At 36.8% G+C, this 22,048-nt stretch overlaps 2 protein-coding genes across 6 annotated transcripts in view; one reads left to right on the forward strand and one right to left on the reverse strand.

Annotated features, from left to right (window-relative positions):
• On the forward strand, window positions 1-18,316 carry gsna (gelsolin a). Of its 4 annotated transcripts, XR_013794776.1 has the most exons (18): window positions 1-225; window positions 6,030-6,227; window positions 6,531-6,685; window positions 7,141-7,302; window positions 7,389-7,538; window positions 7,622-7,711; window positions 7,806-7,938; window positions 8,025-8,329; window positions 8,442-8,575; window positions 8,712-8,802; window positions 10,477-10,503; window positions 11,700-11,870; window positions 11,942-12,116; window positions 12,985-13,106; window positions 13,215-13,292; window positions 14,104-14,164; window positions 15,257-16,086; window positions 16,201-18,316. XR_013794776.1 is itself a non-coding variant. In XM_079587258.1 (17 exons), the coding sequence occupies exons 2-17, from the start codon at window positions 6,035-6,037 to the stop codon at window positions 15,424-15,426; spliced, it is 2,217 nt and encodes a 738-aa protein (XP_079443384.1). In that variant the 5' UTR covers window positions 1-225; window positions 6,030-6,034; the 3' UTR covers window positions 15,427-18,101. The 4 variants fall into 4 exon arrangements, 2 of the variants coding, with proteins under 2 accessions (XP_079443384.1, XP_079443385.1); XR_013794777.1 differs by lacking the exon at window positions 10,477-10,503; XM_079587258.1 differs by having other exon boundaries at window positions 15,257-18,101.
• The window catches only part of stom (stomatin), a 14,088-nt gene continuing 10,346 nt past the window's right edge, over window positions 18,307-22,048 (reverse strand). For both annotated transcript variants that reach the window (XM_079587261.1, XM_079587260.1), the window contains one exon: window positions 18,307-20,761. In XM_079587261.1, coding sequence (XP_079443387.1) covers window positions 20,573-20,761 — 189 coding nt within the window. In that variant the 3' untranslated portion in view covers window positions 18,307-20,572. The remainder of the gene's footprint in view (window positions 20,762-22,048) is intronic.

Below are 22,048 nucleotides of genomic sequence, written 5' to 3' on the forward strand. Positions count from 1 at the left end.
GTGGGGAAATGCGCGTAGTATCTAAGGGGGCGCAGTAGGTGGCAGTGATTTGCCTTGTCCCGTTGTCGGAGGGGTGTGGTTTAAATGCCAGGATCACCCCCTGATGAGGATTATTTGAGTATAGTCTGTCTGAAACAGAGGGGTGTTGTCCTGCCCATACTATTCTGCAATACCATTTGTTTACTTCATCTCCGCAGTAGACAGACGCCAGTCGTTCAGCTATAGGTAAGTCTGTTGTATTTGAACTTTACCCCAACCTCCACAAAATAATGTAAGTTAGTTAGCTAAAATGTAACGATATACTTCACTACAAACAACGCAGAACTGTTACTTGCCACACAAGCGTCTCTCTGTGTGTGTGTGTGGGACACTTTACGGGACACGCCACGAACTCAAACACACTGCAGATTGAAATTGCTTTAGCAAGTGTAGGCCGTGCATTATAACGCGTATTTGACTAAACTGCTTTTTTCGTATCGGGCGCTGAAAATGCTCATCAAACAAAGCCATATATGGAGAGATTCTGAATTCTGAGATGCGCCTTTTAATTATGCGGCAAACGGGATCTTTAAAAGTGCGGAGTCTGCAGGACGTTCTCTGCCCTGCTGTCACATATGCATTTGAAAGAGAGTAAGTTAGGCCTATTATTGATATTTCAGTCGATTGATCCTTTGCTGTAAAACCTAAGCAGAGTGGAGCAATTTTGGTTTCAGCCTTTGTGGCTCTCAGAAGGACTTAATATGACTAAATAACTAGCTAAAGCAAACACATTGTTAACTACTTTTAGTCATAATTCGTTTTTATGTCAAAAAGGGCTATGGCCATTACAGGGAACTTAAAGATTTGGATTGCATGTCATGTGTTGTAGTTCCACCTTTCATTACTCATCATCAGTCCCTTGTGCACATTTATCACCTGTTACCATAGAAACACACACACAACTGAGACAAACATTAACTTTGTGGTAAAGATGCTTTAGACAAAAAAGGAAGTGCTTCACATCACCTCAGGAAACACATTCAGTGCTTGTGAAAAATTACAGCAAACTTCATACCTAGTGATTAAAAGAATAACAGAGGTCTGTGAGAGTAGGTTACACTGTGTCTCAGCAGGAAGGACAGAAAAGTTGTTCTTTCCAATATTATTTACTTTATGCAAGTTACTCAGAAACACATGTAAACATATACAAGAATATATTTAAGACCAGCAACACACGTTTGTTTTGTTATTTATAATGGCAAGTGATATGTTGTTATCATGTCATAAAATTACAAAACCTGTGACAAATGTGACAAATTTGCATGTGTTTGCTTTCATGCAGTTCTTAAAGGGTTAGTTCACCCAAAAATGAAAATAATGTAATTAATGACTAACCCTCATGTCGTTCTAAGCCCGTAAGACCTCCGTTCATCTTCGGAACACAGTTTAAGATATTTTAGATTTAGTCCGAGAGCTTTCTGTCCGTCCATTGAGACTGTATATACAGTATACTGTCCATGTCCATAAAGGTAATAAAAACATCATCAAAGTAGTCCATGTGACATCAGTGGGTTAGTTAGAAGTTTTTGAAGCATCGAAAATACTTTTTGGTCCAAAAATAACACAAAATAAGACTTTATTCAGCATTGTATTCTCTCCCGGGTCTGTTGTCAATCTGCGTTCAGGACTCCGCAGTGACGCTGCTGACGTAAGACGCTGATGACGTGTTATCTGGTGCGCCCGAGCTTCGTTTACAGTCTGAGGAAGACGCACGCTATATTCAAGCTATTCTACATTGTTTGCGTGGATATCATTTTGCGGATGAGACACTTTTACAGCGTGCGTTTCCCTCAGTCTATAAATGAAGCTCGGGCGCACCAGATAACACGTCATCAGCGTCTTACGCCATCAGCGTAACTGTGAAGGATTGACAACAGACCCGGGAGAGAATACAATGCTGAATAAAGTCTTATTTTGTGTTATTTTTGGACCAAAAAGTATTTTCGATGCTTCAAAAACTTCTAACTAACCCATTGATGTCACATGGACTACTTTGATGATGTTTTTATTACCTTTATGGACATGGACAGTATACTGTATATACAGTTTCAATGGACGGACAGAAAGCTCTCGGACTAAATCTAAAATATCTTAAACTGTGTTCCGAAGATGAACGGAGGTCTTACGGGCTTAGAACGACATGAGGGTTAGTCATTAATTACATTATTTTCATTTTTGGGTGAACTAACCCTTTAAAGTCAGCATGAAATGATGACAAGTTAGATTTTGTTTCCCTATTGTGATGTATATCCGACCAGAAAAGAGAAGAGATGTCACTGCAAAAGGGAGGGGAAATTATTTTGATTAAAGATTAAGGGGACAACAGAATTTAAAATAATAATAATAATGATGTGCACATATAAATCTTTAATTTCTGTTTGCTGACTGTTCAACATTAAATCGGTTGAAATAGTCAAGGAAGTATCAGCCACACCAATCTGATAGAAACAGTCTTAAACCTTTTATAGCTCAGACTTTGAACTCCTGCATGTTTATCTGTATACTAAATAACAAGTCTCAGAGTTTTGTGCTTTAATATGGGGCCTGGCTATAAAACACAGTCAGTGCAGTCCCTGTTTTATCTTTGTGTAAACACTGGGTGCAGTCTAGGTCTTAAACAAGACTTAGAATCAGACTCTGTGCTAAAATATTATCTCAGGAGCTTCGGGCTTGTAAAAGATGTAGAAAGAAATGTCTAGATGGAAAAAGTGAGTCACACCTGGTGTTCATCTGATTCAGGCATTTCTCCAGGAAAACGGAAGATGATTTAGTCAGTTCTTCCAGACTGAGGATTATGTCAAAATTCATAAATTATTTTATACTACAGTAGTTAGGTTAAATTCAAGTTGGAGGTATATGCTGGTCATTTAACAGATTTAGGACCATTACATGTATCCATTTCCACTTCAGATTTATATTCTTTCTGACAACATTTTCCGAGGGCCACTGTGTCTGAACTGTGTCTATACCACGAATGTTGTTTCTCGTACCATTTATAAGCCAAAAATTGTTTTTGCGTGCATATGCTACAGTCAGAATTCCGGACACTAAAAACTGTGAGGAAATGCCAGATCTACAATGCCTTCTGAAGTCAGTGTCAAACGTACTTCACAACTATTGAAGTATGTACTTTAGGTATCAAGTAGGTAGGTGCAAAGTAATCGTGCAAATTAATCCATGAGAAACCAATGTTTTTTTGGGGTTTTTTTTTTTGGTACCGCCGACTCTTCTTTTTCTCTTTTCAAAACCGATAGCTCCTGAGCTTTTGGGGCAATAAAATCATACACCGATATGAAAATTTTGGCCGATATCGATATCGATAACCGATAATTATTTTTATTTGAAAGCCGATAATCGATATATTGGCCGATATATCTAAATCCAAGTTTTTATATAAATTTTGAGAGCCTGATGATTACAAAAGAAAAAGTCTCACAATTAAAATCCATATTCCAAGGACACAATTATAATGATGTTCTCATTATAATAGAATTTTCATTTCATGTGCCTAACTGGGTGCATACTTTATAATTCAGCAAATGCAGTATATATTGTACACCTGTATTCATGCATTTTACTGCTTTTTGCAAAACTGTATTAAGGCCTATTCAAAGGGACTGACTGTATACAGGCGCTTCCCAGAAACATCTCCCTCCCATTTTGACCCATAAGCAAATGTCACATGACCCTAGGCTATTTATAGTCTCCTGTGGGTTAGCAGCAGACTGGTGGCAAACTCATCAGCAGCATCAGACAAGATGTTTAGTTAAAAATATAGGCCGTGGTATGCTAAATATTTCATGCAATTCTCAAGAGAGAAACCCGGAGCAGTAAATTACAGACTGAGATCAGTCGTTTGCGTGAAACAATGTTCTGTTTAATTAGCCTTTCTGTCGCACCGATGCTTTGTGTTCAGAAGATACAATGTACTTAGGCACATCAAAACATTTGGAAATCAGTTCTAGTTCACACAACATAGACTTTGGTGTACATGCTGATAAGACAACAGCTGAGAACAAATGGAGACCGCATGTCTATTCAAGTTCATCATCAAGTGCTTGTTTCTTAGCAGGCCCCTGGTTTAAAATAGAAGCCTGATTGTGAAGAATTTGCTGCCAAATAGCGATTTAATCTAATATTGGAGGTGTCAATGAATGCATGGTGACAACTGTATCTTGTACAGTGTCAATTCAGTGGTTAATTGCCAGGCCTGTCTGGCTCATTGTCTTGTGTTGTGTTCACTTAGAGTGAAAAATAAGATCAGAATATATGGTCGATTTATGGTTTAATGTTCCTGGAGATGATGAGAGATAATGTGCATGCATAATAGCTATGATTTTATTCATGATATATCATGATATCTCTAATCAGTTGATATTGGATGTATCAGTTTATATTGCATATTTGATTGTACACGGTCACCTATTTTCATATATTTTTACATTAAGATTACCTTTAGAACACTCACTTAATGTTAATCTTTAAAAATTAAAATCCATTTTTCACACTGTACATTGTAATGTTGTGATGCCTAAATTTAGTTTTAAAATGACCAACATTTAAAATTATATTTATTTTCTTTTTGTTAAATCTTTGTTTTTTGTTTTTTTAAATATGTTTAGAAAAAATGGTATAGATTTTGAATATGAAATTATTTCATAATATAAAATTAATTATCGTGTGGTCCACAATTTTAATATAAATCCCTTGTTTTGATACTTTTAACAAAATGCATGTACACATGCATGTAAAAGTTTGGGATTGGTAATAATGCACCCAGGCTGCATTTATTTGATAAAGAGACAGTAAAAAAAAAAAAAAGAGTAATAGTGTGAAAAATTAATATAATTAGATTTTTTTTTCTTCAATTTTAGTATATTTTAAAATGATGGTAAAGCTGAATTTCATTATCATTAGCCTACTTCATGTGATTCTTCAGAACTCATTCTAATATGCTGGTTTTGGTGCTCAAGAAACTTTTTTCTTATTACAATCAGTGTTGCAAACTGGTGTGCTGCTTAATATTTTTGTGGAAACAATGATACATTTTTTTTCAGTATTAATTAGATTTGATTAATAGACATTTTAGAATAACAAAATTTATTTGAAATAGAAATCTTTTGTTACACGATGTCCTTAATGTCACTTTAGATACATTTGAATGCATCCTTGCTGAATAAAAGTATTAATATTTAAAACGTTTAGATATTTAACGGGCCCCACTCATTCATTCTTTGACTAATAAATATTACATAAGTACTTTAAAATTGTTTGGCATTGGAACCAGTCATTACGTTCCCTTCCTGTGGTTTGGTTTTTCATAATGTTAAGAAATCCTAAACCACAACATCTCTGAGTTCTGATGGATGATTGGTGAATATTGATCCTTAGTAAACACCACTCCCTTCGTGGACTTTTTTTTCTCTCTCTCTCTGAGGAATGTCTTGTGGTCTGTGAAGAGTCTTACAATGCTACCGTCTCATTTCTGAATGACTCATGCTTAAGACATTCCAAACTTCACCATGTCTCCACCCCACAAGTGGGCGGTAAGCTCAGCTGACATGGTCACCATCTCAGAGGCTCTCGCCAAATTAAGAGCTGATGCGTGACTGTAGTGAGGGCTGGTGGTATGAATGATCTGGCCAGGCTGTGTCCACAGTTGGCATTGTCACTCCAAAAGCATGACTCACAACATTTCCTTTTTCCTGCGTCCAACCCAATTGTCTATCACCACAGAAGGAAACTCCCAGCCACTTAATTTTTATAGTTCAGTTCAGAGTTTATTTTGCAGTTTGTCTACAATGATACAGTACCATTGTAACATAGTCCACTGGAGGCGAGCTTACTGAACCCAAGTGCAGTTTTATTTAATGCAGTATTTTTTGAAAAGGTTGGAGATCACACATGATCTCTAAATGGTCATTTAAAGACTGAAAATGTGAAAGGGGCTAATGTCTCTGTGTATGTGTGTGTTTTTTCTCTCTCTCTAGACAGCATGGTGTACCACCCTGAGTTTGAGCGAGCAGGCAAGGAGCCTGGCCTCCAGGTGTGGAGAATTGAGAAGTTTGATTTGGTGGCAGTTCCTGAGAACCTCTATGGAGGGTTCTACACAGGTGACGCTTATTTGGTCCTCAATACTATCAAACAGCGTTCTGGCAACCTACAGTACGACCTCCATTTCTGGCTAGGTAAGAGGACAATGCTTTGCTGAAGAGATACTGAATTTCTGACTTTTATTTTAGTGCCATTGCAAAGTACACTCTAAAAAATGCTGGGTTGTTTCAACCCATGTTTGGGTCAAATTTGGACAGACCCAACCGTTGGGTTTAAAAATGTAATTAAAACATTTAAACCCAAACATGGGTTGTTACAACCTAGCATTTTTTTTAGTGCAAATATTCTGCCTAATTTAATTTGCAAGACAAGCTAGATGGTTTAATGTCAAATGCATCAGCTACATTTCTTATAGATGCTCTTCCCTCAACTGGCAGGTGACTTCTGCACGCAGGATGAGAGTGGGGCGGCTGCCATTTTCACAGTGCAGATGGATGACTATTTGGGTGGAAAGCCCATCCAGTACCGTGAAGTTCAGGGCTATGAGTCCAAAGCTTTCCTGGGATATTTTAAAAAAGGGCTGCAGTACATGGTGAGTGGTCCAATCGATGACAGGACAAATGGAAAAAGACTCTGAAGTTTACAAATATTTACAAATAAGCATGTTCAAATATGATCATGTCTTCGAACACATTTAAAAGTAAAATCACAAGTAACATTTCTACAAATATCATGAATTTGTATAAGTTTTGGTAGTTGAGGTTATGGTAGTTGATATTAGTCATGTGGTTTCAACACTGACTTCCATTAGAAACTTTTTAAAACAATACTGTTTCACTACTTCAATTTGAATATTTAAAGTTTTCATATTTCATTATATACTATATATATATATATATATATATATATATATATATATATATATATAATTTTTATTAAAAATACTGACAAATTTCTTGTCACATTCATTTCTTTGCTACAAAATATTAATGTTAAAATATTAGGGAATAATATTATCACCAGACATGAAATTTTGTTTTTTTTCAGAAAGGTGGAGTTGCGTCTGGATTCAAGCATGTTGTCACCAATGAAGTGACAGTGCAGCGGGTGCTACAGGTCAAAGGTCGACGTGTTGTCAGAGCAACAGAAGTGCCAGTCAGCTGGGACAGCTTTAACCAGGGAGACTGCTTCATCCTGGACTTGGGTAATGTGAGTATCAAATGAAGAGAGTGAGGGAGATTTGATATCATCAAAATCTCAGAAATTACCCTGTTTTTCTCTGTGTGGTTTTACAGGAGATCTACCAGTGGTGTGGTTCAAAGAGTAACCGGTTTGAGAAATTAAAAGCTACGCAGCTTGCAAAGGGCATTCGTGACAACGAACGCAGCGGACGCGCTCGCGTGTATGTTTGTGAGGAAGGGATTGAACGAGAAAAGATTTTGGAGGTAAGAAAAAAAAAGAAAAAAAAATCAACTTCAAAATCAACTAAGAAACGCACTAACAATACGATCCATCTATCTGATGGCAGGTTCTTGGAGAAAAACCAGACCTGCCTGAAGGAGTGTCTGATGATATCAAGGCTGATGCCTCCAATAGGAAGATGGCCAAACTCTACAAGGTAGCCACTGGAACTAAACCATGCCAATATGATAATAAATAGCCCTTGTAGATCATAAATGCATTCAGTTTATTGGCGTTTTCTTGTACTTCAGGTGTCTGATGCCAGCGGAGACATGGCCATTGCCCTGGTGGCCGCTGAGAACCCCTTCTCCCAGAGTGCACTGGAATCAAGCGACTGTTTCATCCTGGATCACGGCTCAGATGGCAAGATCTTTGTTTGGAAAGGTAAATGGCATTGACTGACAAAACAAAAAAAGGGACTTTTTTATTTTTTAGACTTATTTGTTGACACACTTATGTTCATTTTATAGGCAAAGATGCCAATGTGGAAGAGAGAAAAGCTGCCATGAAGGCAGCAGATGAGTTCATTAAGAAAATGGGTTACCCTAAGCAAACACAGGTTCAGATTCTCCCAGAGATGGGCGAGACGCCTCTATTCAAACAATTCTTCAAAAATTGGCGTGATGTGGACCAGACAGACGGCCTGGGCATTGCTTATGTCTCAAACAGCATCGCTAAGATCGAAAAGGTGCCGTTTGATGCTTCCACACTGCATGATTCACCGGCCATGGCCGCCCAACACGGAATGATAGATGATGGCAATGGAGAGAAACAGGTCAGCGTGTGAGCACACACACTGCATGCAATGTCACCTGAAGTTACACATGTTGTGTATACAAATGCAGTTAGGGTACAGTAATAATATTTTTATTTTTGTGTCACTCTAGATCTGGCGTATTGAAGGTTCAGACAAAGTTCCAGTTGACCCCTCTACTTACGGCCAGTTCTATGGCGGAGACAGTTACATTATCCTGTACAATTACCGCCATGGAGGCAGACAGGGTCACATCATCTACATCTGGTATGACTTGATCTCACACAGTCAATGTTAAGCCTTGTCATGTCATATACACTGGAGCACATTCAATGTGTTTTCATGTAACAATTCAGGTGTGTTGTCCTTATAAGACATTATTGATGTGTGGTGTCTCTCACAGGCAGGGTAAGGACTCCTCACAAGATGAGATTGGGGCATCTGCTATCTTGGGCGCCCAACTGGATGATGAGCTTGGAGGTGGACCTGTGCAGGTAATGCTAACGAATAAACAAATAAACCTTGTTGGATCACTTGATCACAATCATATACATATTTTGGTACTTTATGGTACAATTGTCTTTTGGGGCTCTTCCATTACAAGTGCAAGAGTGATTTTTTTTTTTTTTAAAGCATTCATAAACCATTTTACAATTGTGATGTGGCGCATTTCTGAGTGAAACTGTATTCTCAGTAATTCAACAGTATTCAGAAAAAAAATAACTCACTTAAAGTTAATCTTCAAAAAACACTAATCATTTAATAACATTGTTATGTTTTTTTTTTTTTTTAGCAAATCTATTAAAGGAACACTCCGACTTTTTGGGACTTTAACCTATTCACCTTATCCCCCAGAGTTAGATAAGTCCATACATACCTTTTTCATCTCCGTGCGTGCTATAAGTCTGTTTGACGCACCCACCGCTAGCCTAGCTTAGCACAAAGACTGGATGTAAATGGTTGCAGCTAGCATACTAATCCAAATAAGTGACAAAATAACGCAAACATTTTCCTATTTACATGTTGTGATTTGTATAGTCACAGAGTGTACAAAAAACAAAGTCACATGAGACACAGACATATTTTAACCGTATAAATCCTGGGAACTATTCTGAAGGCGAAGCACTGCTACTTGGGCAGAGTGATAACCGCAGCACCTGAGACGCGCCGTTTTTTCTTCTGTCAACAAAACCAGCGTGACATCTCAGGTGCTGCGGTTATCACTCCGCCCAAGTAGCAGTGCTTCGCCTTCAGAGAATATAGTTCCCAGAATTTATACGGTGTCTCATGTGACTTTGTTTTTTGTACACTCTGTGACTATACAAATCACAACATGTAAATAGGAAAATGTTTGCGTTATTTTGTCACTTATTTGGATTAGTATGCTAGCTGCAACCATTCACATCCAGTCTTTGTGCTAAGCTAGGCTAGCGGTGGGTGCGTCAAACAGACTTATAGCACGCACGGAGATGAAAAAGGTATGTATGGACTTATCTAACTTTGGGGGATAAGGTGAATAGGCTAAAGTCCCAAAAAGTCGGAGTGTTCCTTTAAACTTCACATGTAGTATTTAAAATTATTTATTTAATTTTATTATGTTTGTTTTTTAGTTTTTAGTTTTAGTTTTATTTTTTATTAATTTTGACAAAATAGTATAGAATTTTAATATTGTCCAATTATCAGCCACAACATGAATAATGATTATTGGCTTATAGGCATCGGCCGGAATTTGAAAGTCACCATGAAATCCAAATTAGCAAATCTTAGTTTTTATGGAATAGTTTATTATACATAATTGATCAGTGCACATCATAATTTTTATTTAAAAACATTAACTTCCTCTTCTCGCAACAACGTCTCTGATGATGTGTACATCCCTAATTTTGACAAAAGAGTATTCAAAAAATTTGTTTTAATCATTGCTGTTGAATTACATGCACTGATAAATAATGATAAATATGGCTCATTTTCATTTAATGGACTTGACTAAGTCCAAGCATCCTGGTGCTCCTGGTTCCTACTGTAGCCTTTGAAAGCTTACTGTAGCTACATTCTGCAGTTTATTGCCGGTTGCATCAGCCTTCCTTGATTTTTCCATCTGTTAAACCAACTTCCACCTCTATGTCTTTCCTTCCTGTCCGTTATTCATATCCGTCATCCTGCTGTAGATGGCTGGTGCTCCCCTGACCACTCAGGTATCCATATCTCAGGATAGCATGTCCCTGTCCAGAGCCTTCTTCTCTGCCACAGCATAGTTTTTACTCAATCTTTAAATCACATTGATAAAGCAAAAAATATCTTACACAGCGTTACACAAACAACAGTAACAAATCTGAAAGGAAATTCCTAGTCATGTTCCTATAATGCATTTTCTGTTTCCACAGTGTAGCAGCATAAAGTCCATTATATTAATTTATACAGCTAAAGGGTTTTTAAACTCGTGATTTCATTGGTGTCTGCATAATCAGTGTGAATAATCAATATGGACAAATATGATCACGCTTTTTTTTGTAAGGCTCTGTACACTGACATACTATCCCTATACACACGTGTCTTTGTCTCTCTTTGTTGTTATTTTGTCATATTTGCACAAGTAACTAACTCTTCCACATTTACAGATTACTTTTGGGACTGAGCATGTGAACATTAACAGAAATGCTCCAAGCATTCACATTAATTTTTTTAATTGATTCAAAGTGTGACTATGATTTATAGGTTTATCTGGACTTATGCATGCTGTCATGCACAGATAACTAGCACATTTAGCATGCTAATGTAGTTTGTGTAAAACGCAGTAGACAACAGAGAATGTCCATCATCTTCTGTATTGGTCTAGTCTAGTGTACACTACCAGTGTGTACTAAGTGTGTGTGGGTTGCATTAAATTGATAAAAAATGACAACAAATACATTTATAATGTTATAAAATAATACTATTTAAAATAAATGCTTTTCCTTTTAACTAAGATTTCATAGAAACATGAACAAATATCAGATTATATTGCAATGAATACAACTGTATGATTCAGCAGAGATTCTCATGGGAACTTTAAAACTCTAATGTAAGTTTTTGATGCAGAAGGAGAAAATAACCCCTTTAGTTCGGCCATTAATAAAGCTCTGCTTTCTCCTAAAGTTGAACAGCCCACTGCACTGTCATCATGCTGACCACAAAGGATGCTGGGAATTTTGGCATTAGCTCTACATTCCACACAGTGAGCTCAACAGTGCCACCCTGTGGAATTAAATGCTATCCTCAACCAAAGCCTCTTGAAAAACCAATAGGGCAAATATGACAGTTATCAGAATATCTTTTTTTCCGCTTTTCATTTAGCAGAAGAATGACTGCATGTTATCTCTGTTTAATGTCTACTCGCTGTGTATTTTTTCAGGTGCGGGCGGTCCAGGGTAAGGAACCTGCTCACCTGATCAGTCTGTTCGGAGGGCAGCCCATGGTGGTGCACAAGGGCGGCACCTCCAGGGAAAGTGGTCAGACGCCGCCAGCTGAAACTCGGCTGTTCCAAGTGCGCTCAAACTCGGCAGGGTGCACACGAGCGGTGGAGGTCAGTATCTGAAGTTTACAATTGGTGGGAAGTTTTAAATATCCTCCTCTAATATTTGCTGTTTCCTCCAGATTGACGCAGTGTCCTCCAATCTGAACTCCAATGATGCCTTCGTCCTGGTGACCCCAGCTGCGTCTTTCACATGGGTGGGACGAGGAGCCAGTGATACAGAGAAACGTGGGGCGCAGCAGCTGTGTGACATCCTTGGAGTGTCGGCCTCTGAGCTGGGTGAAGGGGGAGAGGATGGTGAGAACTCGTTTGAAATCTTTACTGTAAAAGTTCACCCATAAATGACAACTGTGTCATCATTTAATCATCCTCATTTTGTGCCAAAACTGTATGACGTTCATTCTTTTATGGACACAAAGGGAGAAATTACGAAGATGGTCACTCTTTTCCATACAATTACAATAAATTGGGACTGAAGCTTCTTTCAAGGTTTAAAGTCACCATGAAATCAAAAGTGATATTGCAGTATTTATTATTTATCCGTGCACATCATTATCATCATTATTATTATTCTTTTTTAATTAATGTGCCCTCAAAATAACTTCCCCTCCCACTTGCTGTGACATATCTTCTCTTCTCTGATTATGAGTTTACTGGCATGAGGGCGGGACAACCTGTCACTCACATGACATCACAGCAATAGCAAACCACAACCATCCAATCAATTCCTGATTGACAAAGTCAAGTCTCGCCCTACATTTTTTCTTGTTCGAGAAGTTGTTTCACTCGAATGTACATCACAACTGGAAAGAAAAGACTATCGCAACTTCCGTTTCATGTAAAAAGAAAAAAGGGCAAAAAAAAAACCCCACACAGAAGCAACATAATAGTGGTCCATATGACTTATGTGACAGAATTTTCATTTTTGAGTGAAAGTTCTTTTTAGAATGCATGAAAAATGAAAATACTTTTTTTTTTTATGATGATGATGGAAGTATACAAAATTAAAGTAACCCATCAGTGACCATTTTTTTATTTAACTATTTATTATATCCAATTTATTATTTTCATAATTTATTCATTTGTATTATTTGTTCTATTTTCTTCTTTAAAAATGTGATTTTTAAGCTCATAATTAAGCTCATTATACTTGCATGCGCTGCAGACAGCTTCTGGGACTCTCTGGGAGGAAAGGTCGATTACCGCACATCCGCCAGGCTAAAGGACAAGATGAATGCCCACCCGCCACGACTGTTCGCCTGCTCAAACAAAACTGGCCGTTTCATCGTGAGTAACGCACCCAGATTTTTTTTGTCTGCCCTGATTTGAATGAGAATATTGTCAGTGTAGTATGATGAAGAGTCACTCAATATGGATGCGCTGATATCCATGCAGATTGAAGAAGTACCTGGAGAAATGACCCAAGAGGACCTGGCTACAGATGATGTCATGATCCTTGACACCTGGGATCAGGTAAACTGACTACATTAACAGGATTGTTCTACATTACAAGGAGTTATCATATATCTGTTTTATGTTGCTTGCAAACAACCTGACAGCTATTGTATTAATGTAATGACATGCAACTGACATTCAGGGAATAATGAGCCATCACAGAAGTTTAAAGGATAATTCCGGTATTTAACACCTTGAGTCTATATTGTAGTTTGTTTTGGATGAACAAGAGTGGTGGACAACATTTTTTTGACAATGGTTCCTCTCTCGAGTTTTTGACTATAATAGAATTGGCCATGGACCCATTTAACATTGGAGTCAATGGGCATGTCCGAAAATGTCATTAAAACAGCCAATAATGTTCGTTTACAAAACTGTGCAACTCACCGAGTGGTTAGTGGTGTTCGTTGATGATTATAAACAATATATCGTCGCAATATATGATTCCAATCCGTTTATTTTGCTATAGTGGAACTATTTTTTCAACAATGGGATTTTACAAAATGACGAATAAAACACGACAGAAACTGTATTTCGCAACACTTTTTGGTTCTGGAACATCAACTAACATCACTAATCACTCGGTGAGTTGCACAGTTTTGAAAAATAATGTTAACACTAATGTTTTAATGACATTTTCGGACATGCCCATTGACTCCAATGTTAAATGGGTCCATGGCCAATTCTATTATAGTCAAAAACTCGAGAGAGGAACCATTGTCAAAAAAATGTTGTCCACCACTCTTGTTCATCCAAAACAAACTATAATATAGACTCAAGGTGTTAAATACCGGAATTATCCTTTAATGAATCTTAATGTGTTTTACAGGTGTTTGTTTGGATCGGTAATGAAGCTCATGATGAGGAGAAAACTGAGGCGATGTCTTCAGGTGAGACTCATTAAAACACTTTAGACTTATCATAATTATAAAACACTGCATAAAGTATTAAAGGGCCCCTATTATGGATTTTTGAAAATGACCTTTCATGTAGTGTGTAACAGCTCTAAGTGAATGAAAACATCCTGCAAAGTTTTCAATCTGAAAGTGCACCGTATATAAAGTTATTGTCTTTCAAAAGTAAACGTCGACGAGTCATAAGTTTATTTATATAGCACATTTGGTAATTCAAAGTGCTTTACATAGAAGTTAAAGTACTGTTCAATGTCTTTGGAATCGCACCTATTGTTTCACATGCCATTGTTAATAAACAGTAAGCGATACACAGAATTTACGTAGTATACACTAAGTCAGTATTTTATTCAAAATTGTATTCGTAATGGTGGTTTCTTTTGGTTATTTGGTTGAAATGTACAGTGCTTAGCATAAGTGAACACACCAATGCCAAAGTTGACTAAAACATTTCTTTTGGAAATTGATCTTAATGCCTTAATTAAAAAATGAGGAAAAATCCAACCTTTAAGGACACACTTTTTTTTTTTGTGAATGAATAATGTATCGAGAATAAATAAATGTTATTCCTTAAAATACAGGGTGCATAAGTCAGGAGTAACCCTTTTGTTAAATTCCCATACAGGCAGACAGATTTTTATTTTTAAAGACCAGTTATTTCATGGATCCAGGATACTATGCATCCTGATAAAGTTCCCTTTTTGGAATTAAAATAGCCCCACATCATCACATACCCTTCACCATACCTAGAGATTGGCATGGTTTTATTTCAGGTAGCCTAATAGCTGGTTTGATTTGCATTGAGAGATGATCTTATGGAAAGTACCCCATGCTAGTAGGTGGCAGTAATGTAAGTAAGAAAGAAAGAAAGAAAGAAAGAAAGAAAGAAAGAAAGAAAGAAAGAAAGAAAGAAAGAAAGAAAGAAAGAAAGAAAGAAAGAAAGAAAGAAAGAAAGAAAGAAAGAAAGAAAGAAAGAGAAAGAAAGATGAGCTTGTTTTGAAACCGCAAAAGCAGACTGTGTTCTTTCATGAATCCTGTATTAAACATACTATTTTCTTTCTCTCTCTCCAGCTGCACAATACATCAAGACGGACCCAGCCAACCGTGACTCACGCACACCGATTGTGAAGATTAAACAGGGCTTTGAGCCGCCCACTTTCACAGGCTGGTTCCTGGGCTGGGACCATGACTACTGGAGCACTGACCCCCTGGAGCGGGCCATGGCTGAGCTGGAGATCTGAACTTGAGCTGTCACCCCTGACCTTTAGACCCCACTGCCTTACTGCAAGCTGATCAAAGTTGCTATTAGGCTACGTTCACACTGCAAGCCTTAATGCTCAATTCCCATTTATTGCTCAGATCCGATTTTTTTGTATAGCTGTTCACATTGTTGTTTTAAATGTGGCCAATATCAGATTCCACTGGGACTAGATCATGGTCCCGAACTGACCCGCAGGCGCAAAAGAACAATAAAAAGACTTCACACTGTCATGTGGAAGTGTAAACGAAGGACATTAGAGTAAGAGATCATGCCTTTATTTATTATTTTATTTGCCGCGGAACCCAGCCAATTTATGCGCTCGCAATATAAAAAAAAAAGGCGAGGATGCAATTTTTTTTAACGTTTTTAAACCTTTATGATGTTTTGCTTGTATATAGAGCTGTCACTGTAATACTTATGAGCTCTGACACATCACTGTCCTTCACTTGTCCTTTACTTCACATCTTTCGCAACTGTCTTGATAACTTTGGGTATGTCAAATCTTTGAAGTGACCCCCATGAGTGCAGAATTGTGACAAATGTCAATCTAAAGTGGCATAAAGTCGCATGAATTCTGATATGACTGTTCAGACTAAGGTCACATTGCAAAACATCAGACCTATATTGGATTTAGGACCACATATGGAAGTGGCCCAAATCAGAATCGAAAAGATCAGATTCCATGTGGTTTGTGCTGTTTACACCGTCATGACATAAACAGATCGGAGTCACGTATTTGTCGGATTTGGGCCACATTTTCCTGCAGTCTGAGCGTAGCCTTTTTTAGATACACCAATTTGATGCTTATGAGGATTTAATCATGGATTCAAAACCAAAGCTGGTCCTTGATCAGTAAAAAAGGGCTACCTTTAAATCAAGTACCTTACTGGCCTGGGATTCAGTCACCAAACTAAAGGCAACTTCATAAATTCTATTAGGTTCCATTTGTGCGACTGCTTTGGGCTTTATACTATGCATTTCTTCTTGTCTACTTGTTCAGATAAATTAGTGTATGTTGGTGTGTATGCTCTCTGTTTATGTCGTATTGTTCTGTCATCTGACGTATTTGCTGTCATCCTTACTGTCATCTTTTTCTGTAATTTTACTATCATCCATCTCTGTCGTCCTTACTGCCGTCTCTTTTTTCTGAACAGAACAGTGAACGACCCCATGTATCTCTGAAGAGGACTGTCTTCAGAAAGGTTTCGATGGCATATTACCTTAGTATAATGCCAACAAAGTAGTGTTTTCAAGGACAAGGTTGCTTTGTTTACAGTTGTAACATGGGAAAATCGCTATATTTCTGCTGTTCCATAAGCGTGTCAGAGAGTGAATGTTCATTTTTACCATACATAATTTTTGTTCAGACACATGCGAAAATCGGATTAAAGGGTATTTAATGTGCGTTCTAAAAATCTACACAATTTGGATAATGAGGATACATACATGGGCACACACAAATGAATGAATGGAATTATTTTGTATAGGCTACTTTATTTTGCTGGCTGATAAGACTTTTATTTTGTTTTCAGTTTTTTTTTTTTTCTGTATACATTGTGCCAAGACAAGATGACAGAACAAGAATTTATCTGAACAAATAGGCAATGACTGTAGACAAGGACAAATGTATAGTACAATGCACAAAGCTGTTGACAAATGTTTTGCACAAATGGAACCTCATAACAATCTTCACCTTGTTGTTTATGTATTTATGTTTTTTTTTTCTTCTTCAATGCATTGAAGCTTTTAGGTTGTTGTCTTCATTCTGTACACCTTATGTTGCCGAAGTACTTGACCCTGTATCAGAAAATATACAAGGATATTCTTATCAAAATCTGTCAGAAACCTTTTTTTTTTATGTGACAAGTGTAGGATTAGTTTTGTTTTAAAACATGAATAAAATGAAATAGAATAAAAACTTATGAAAATGACAAAAACATATAACAAAAACAACTAAAAATTTAAATAAAATGAACACTGAAAATATACAAATAAAAGCCAATTTAAAATAAAATACTATCATAACATTGATGCACTCTTGAACGTTCCAGAGCTTAATATCAGTAATAACCACAGTTTTAAATGATTTAATCAGACTGCCAAAACCTAAGATATGATTTTAAACCAAAATTGGCTTAAACATGCTTTTAAAACTTCAAACAAGATGGCCACAATTTACTGCATTAAATGATCAGGCCATGTGACGATGATGTAGCATACTGTTTAAAACGTTCATTGTGAATTATTAATATTAATTATGAATGCCTGTTTTACTTGCTATTTTTATTTAGGCAGTGTATTGTATTTATTTTCAGTAAGTAGTTAGATTTTTAATAATGCCAAACGCAACCATGGTCGTTCTAAGTGAGCAATGACATCCCTCTACACGCAGAGGGCGCTGCAAGACTGCCTTTATCGAAGACATTCCCATTGTCTCAATTTAGATTTTAAATATCAAAGTTTAGGATTCATATGCTGAGGATTTCAGCCATAATCAAATCTGCATTATAGTTAAAAGTGTTTGTTAAACCTTAATCAGAATGTTGGAATGGAAAAGGAGCTTGTCTTGTCATTGGATGCATGTTTTTCTTCTTCTATGAGGCCTTACTATGCCTACATATGCAATAGAAAGACTGAATGGAAAAAGGCCTGTAGTTTATTTCTTGGGGTTGTTGGATTAGATGATTGTTAACATTTTGGGTCAGTTGATGGTGTACAAAACCCATAGCATTCACTCATATAGCAACTTATTTGATAAGGGTTATTCCAAACAATGCTGCTTTTGCAAATCCTTCTGTACCTGAAATATAAACATACAGTACAAATAATTTCCCAGTTTTACTTCTTATACAATAAAGAACCACAACCCCAAAAAGGTTTCCAGAGTGTTCTTCAAAGATTGATTTAAGCAACAAAATATTAATGGTTTCTGGGAAAATAACAACACTTTGTTTAAAAGTAAAGAGTTTATGTACTTTTCAGTAATGAGAAAGATGACACTAAGAGAACGGGACAATCACACATGAACAATATATGATATGCACAAAAATACAGTGCAAACAAAAAACATTCAATATTAAAATGCACATTAAAGTGAGCTGTCAATAACAACATGTGATATTCAACATATATCAGTTAAAAGACAGAATAAAGAATTCTATATATATACTGAATATAGACTTGTGACTGATAGAGGATGAAAATACAATTATTTGATAAATATAGTCCTAAGCAGCAGTGCAAGTGATTCACATCTTTGATGAGTATGTAATTCCTTTGATATCTGAAGCAGCAAATACTCATTACAAACACAAACATTGACCTCTATAGCCTTAATTTGTTTTCAGCTGCAGACCGACATTATACAAAATATTATATTACATGCATGAAAATATCTGACAGATAAAATATTAAGATTTTTAAAATCAAGTGGTAAAATATGAATGTGAAATTGATGTATAAATGCTAGATCTCTAATGCATTGTGGTTTTAAAAATCAACCAACATCATTTAAACCTGTAAATATTGATCCAGTAATTGAAATGGATATGGCTTAAGGCTTTTATACATTAAAAGTCAGCAATAATAAAGGTTTTGAGAAAGCGAGGAAAAACTGGTTTAGGCACAATAAGCACTGCTGTCATCTGATACTATCCAAATATCCCTTTAGACGGTTTGTTTTCCATTTGGCGACCAAGCAGGTTAGTTACACATGCTTGAAACACAAGCACATGCACTCATATGACCAGGAGATGTTCCATAAACTATCAACCAAAAAATCCAAACCACACACTGCAATAATCAATGTCTAAAAGATCAGCCAGCTCTGCCCTGTATCACTGTTCTATCCTTGTAACAACCAGAGAAATTGTAAGCAATTTTAATTTCAATTTGCAAAGCATATTTACTCCCAAGTCCAAATTTTTGTTATAAAAAAACACATGCGTGAAAAAAAAGTTTAAAACAAAGCATTTTGTTTTTGTTGAGGGGCATAAATTATTTGAAATCAGTTTATTATTTAATGAATATTTTATGACTTTCATATTCTTTAGCTGTATCAGTTTACTAGGAACATCTATAGATCATACATCAAAAAACAGCTGTGAGTGTGTATGTGGCATATGTACAGTGGGGTCCAAAAGTCTGATCCAAAAGATCCAAAGCGATTCTTGAACAACTGAGTCAAATGATTACCAATTTGCTCATTTGATGAGTGACCACAAAACTTAAATATTTCTTCTTCTTTTCATGTAATACTTTTTTCTTAGGTTTCAGGTTTTCCAAAATCCTAAAATGTTCAGGATGTTAAAGGTGCACTAAGTGACTTCTGAGAAACGCTACTGAAAGTGGATAGGACTGAGTGCCACAACTCATAGCCAATCAGCAGTAGGGGGCGTGTCCACTCATGATGGGAGAGGAGAGAAAGAAGAGCAAGAGGGAGATTTGAAGAAAGACTAGAGCGATATTACAAAAGAGACAAGGTCAGAGGAATATCACTGGAAAAAGAAGGATCATGATTAGGCAAGAGCTTTAGGACACAAATTATTTTATAAAAGCTTTCCAGTGCCTGAAAATGGACACTGAGGTTACGTTGTTTCTGCTCCAGACGCGAGTAACATTGGTTTTGCTGTTTCACAAAACCAAGATATGCTGTTGTTGTAACAGTTTGAGTGTCATTGTTTGTCTGTAACTGGTGTGCTGCTGCCGACTAACAATTAACTCTTGCTTGTATATACTCTTGTGTAATTTTATTATGTTCCGTTTTTTGTTCTTCCTTTTTATTCGTTCATCATCTTCGCTTTATTTTACAAGAAGCATTATTTTGCTTTGCATCAGCTATGATGAAACATCCACTTTTGCATTGCGTGTTCATGCCTTTTGGGGGCGGGGCAATGAAGGGAGAGGTGTGTTTGTTTGGGTTCAAATATCAACAGTGTTTCTCAGAAATCGCTTACTGCACTTTTTAATAGCAGATTTCAATGTGGTCTCAGACTTCTTGATCCCGCTGTCCATTTTACTCACATGAGTGGATATTATGTAACGCCAGTCTGTTAATTTCTGCATGGATGCATCTGTTTGTGTGCGTGTGTGTGTGTGTGTGTGGCTGGCTTTATGTGGCTCTTAGTTCAGTGCTTCAGGAAGGCCTGCATCATGTCAATGGGCAGAGGGAAGATGATGGTGGAGTTCTTCTCGGCTGCGATGGTGTTGAGGGTCTGGAGGTAGCGCAGCTGCAAAGCTGAGGGAGACTCTGCGATCACCAGAGATGCTTCCTTCAGTGCCCGTGACGCATTCATTTCTCCCTCTGCGGCTATCACCTACAGAGAGCAAAAGAGGCGGTGTGAGAGAGAAAAAGTGCGCGTCTTGATTTTTTGCAAACCACATATACCGCCTTCAGTTTCAAATTGACGCTCACTCTTTGCCCTTTATGGCATTGCTCTTTTAAACAGCTCAACTGGTTCTGCATTATGACCCAGATTATACATTGGAAATCAAGTGATGACCTGATACAGCACCCAAATTATTTAACACAAAAATAGGAATCTTAATATCAATACATTATTAATTGTATAGGTCAAACAATATGTACCATTTTTTAAATAAAATAGGAAAAATATTTTTTATACGATTACTAAAATTATACAGTTTTTATATGCACAAATTTAGTCAATGATTCTAAATGTCTCTTAATGGTTTCACAAAACAATCTGTGATCAGAACAAACAATGCTTATGTTGCAATGGAAGTAAACCTGTATTTAATATATACTGGGTCATGTTGATCTTTGCATAATTTTTGAGGATAATGTCATGCCACACAACCAGTCCACACTGGCATCTGGCTAATATTTCTTATATTATATAGTCTTATATATTATATATTTATTATATGTATAGTCCTGTAAAAGAGATTTTAATCTCAGTGAGGTTCTCTCCTGGTTAAATAAAGGTTGAATTTTTTTTTTTTTTTCTAAATATATTTCTACTAAGAGACAGATGAATTTGTGCCAAAATAGGGTGAGTTGAGAACCACCGCTGTGCATTACTTCCTGTCTGCTATATATCTCCATGCAGAGAGGTACCGTTTATTAACCAGGACAGTGGTTTCCCCACTTCTAGCTGTGTGGTTGGTCTAGGCAGGGGGACTTTTTTGAAGGTAAAAAACATACTTGTATTTCAAATAAGCACTGAAGAGTAATTGTGCACTAAAAATAAACTCATTAACTTCCTTTCCCATGTTCTTCTGAGAGCATGTGTACATTTTTAAGCGGAGCAACTTCTATTGCACACAGAAGAGGTTAACCGAGCATGCAGCTGGAAATGCCAAAATACAGACTCTCACATAAATCAACAGATAAATTAGTGGAAACAGGAAAGGAGTTGTCATTTCCGGATGTCTATAAGACTATTGGGGTGTTCTTGCCTCAGAACAGTGAACGTTTACATTCAGCTCACACACGGCCCAATAATAATTTGGTCTACAGTATGTACATGCATGTACATGAAAGGACGATTAATATGTGTTTGCCAGCGAAATCCATCCATTACCCTAGAAAATCAAATTTCCTAAGTGTGTTCTCAGTGGAATTATATGCAATCCTGATG

The sequence above is a fragment of the Phoxinus phoxinus genome (assembly GCF_949152265.1).
Source record: "Phoxinus phoxinus genome assembly, chromosome: 17".
In the NCBI taxonomy this organism is placed as follows: Eukaryota; Metazoa; Chordata; class Actinopteri; order Cypriniformes; family Leuciscidae; genus Phoxinus; species Phoxinus phoxinus.

Bases quoted from the DNA above. Each gene is read 5' to 3' on its own strand.
- gsna (XM_079587258.1), top strand. From the start codon at position 6,035: ATGGTGTACCACCCTGAGTTTGAGCGAGCAGGCAAGGAGCCTGGCCTC. The intron at 7,712-7,805 runs GTAGCCACTGGA...CTTGTACTTCAG, and splicing joins AGATGGCCAAACTCTACAAG to GTGTCTGATGCCAGCGGAGA. The intron at 10,504-11,699 runs GTATCCATATCT...GTATTTTTTCAG, and splicing joins GTGCTCCCCTGACCACTCAG to GTGCGGGCGGTCCAGGGTAA.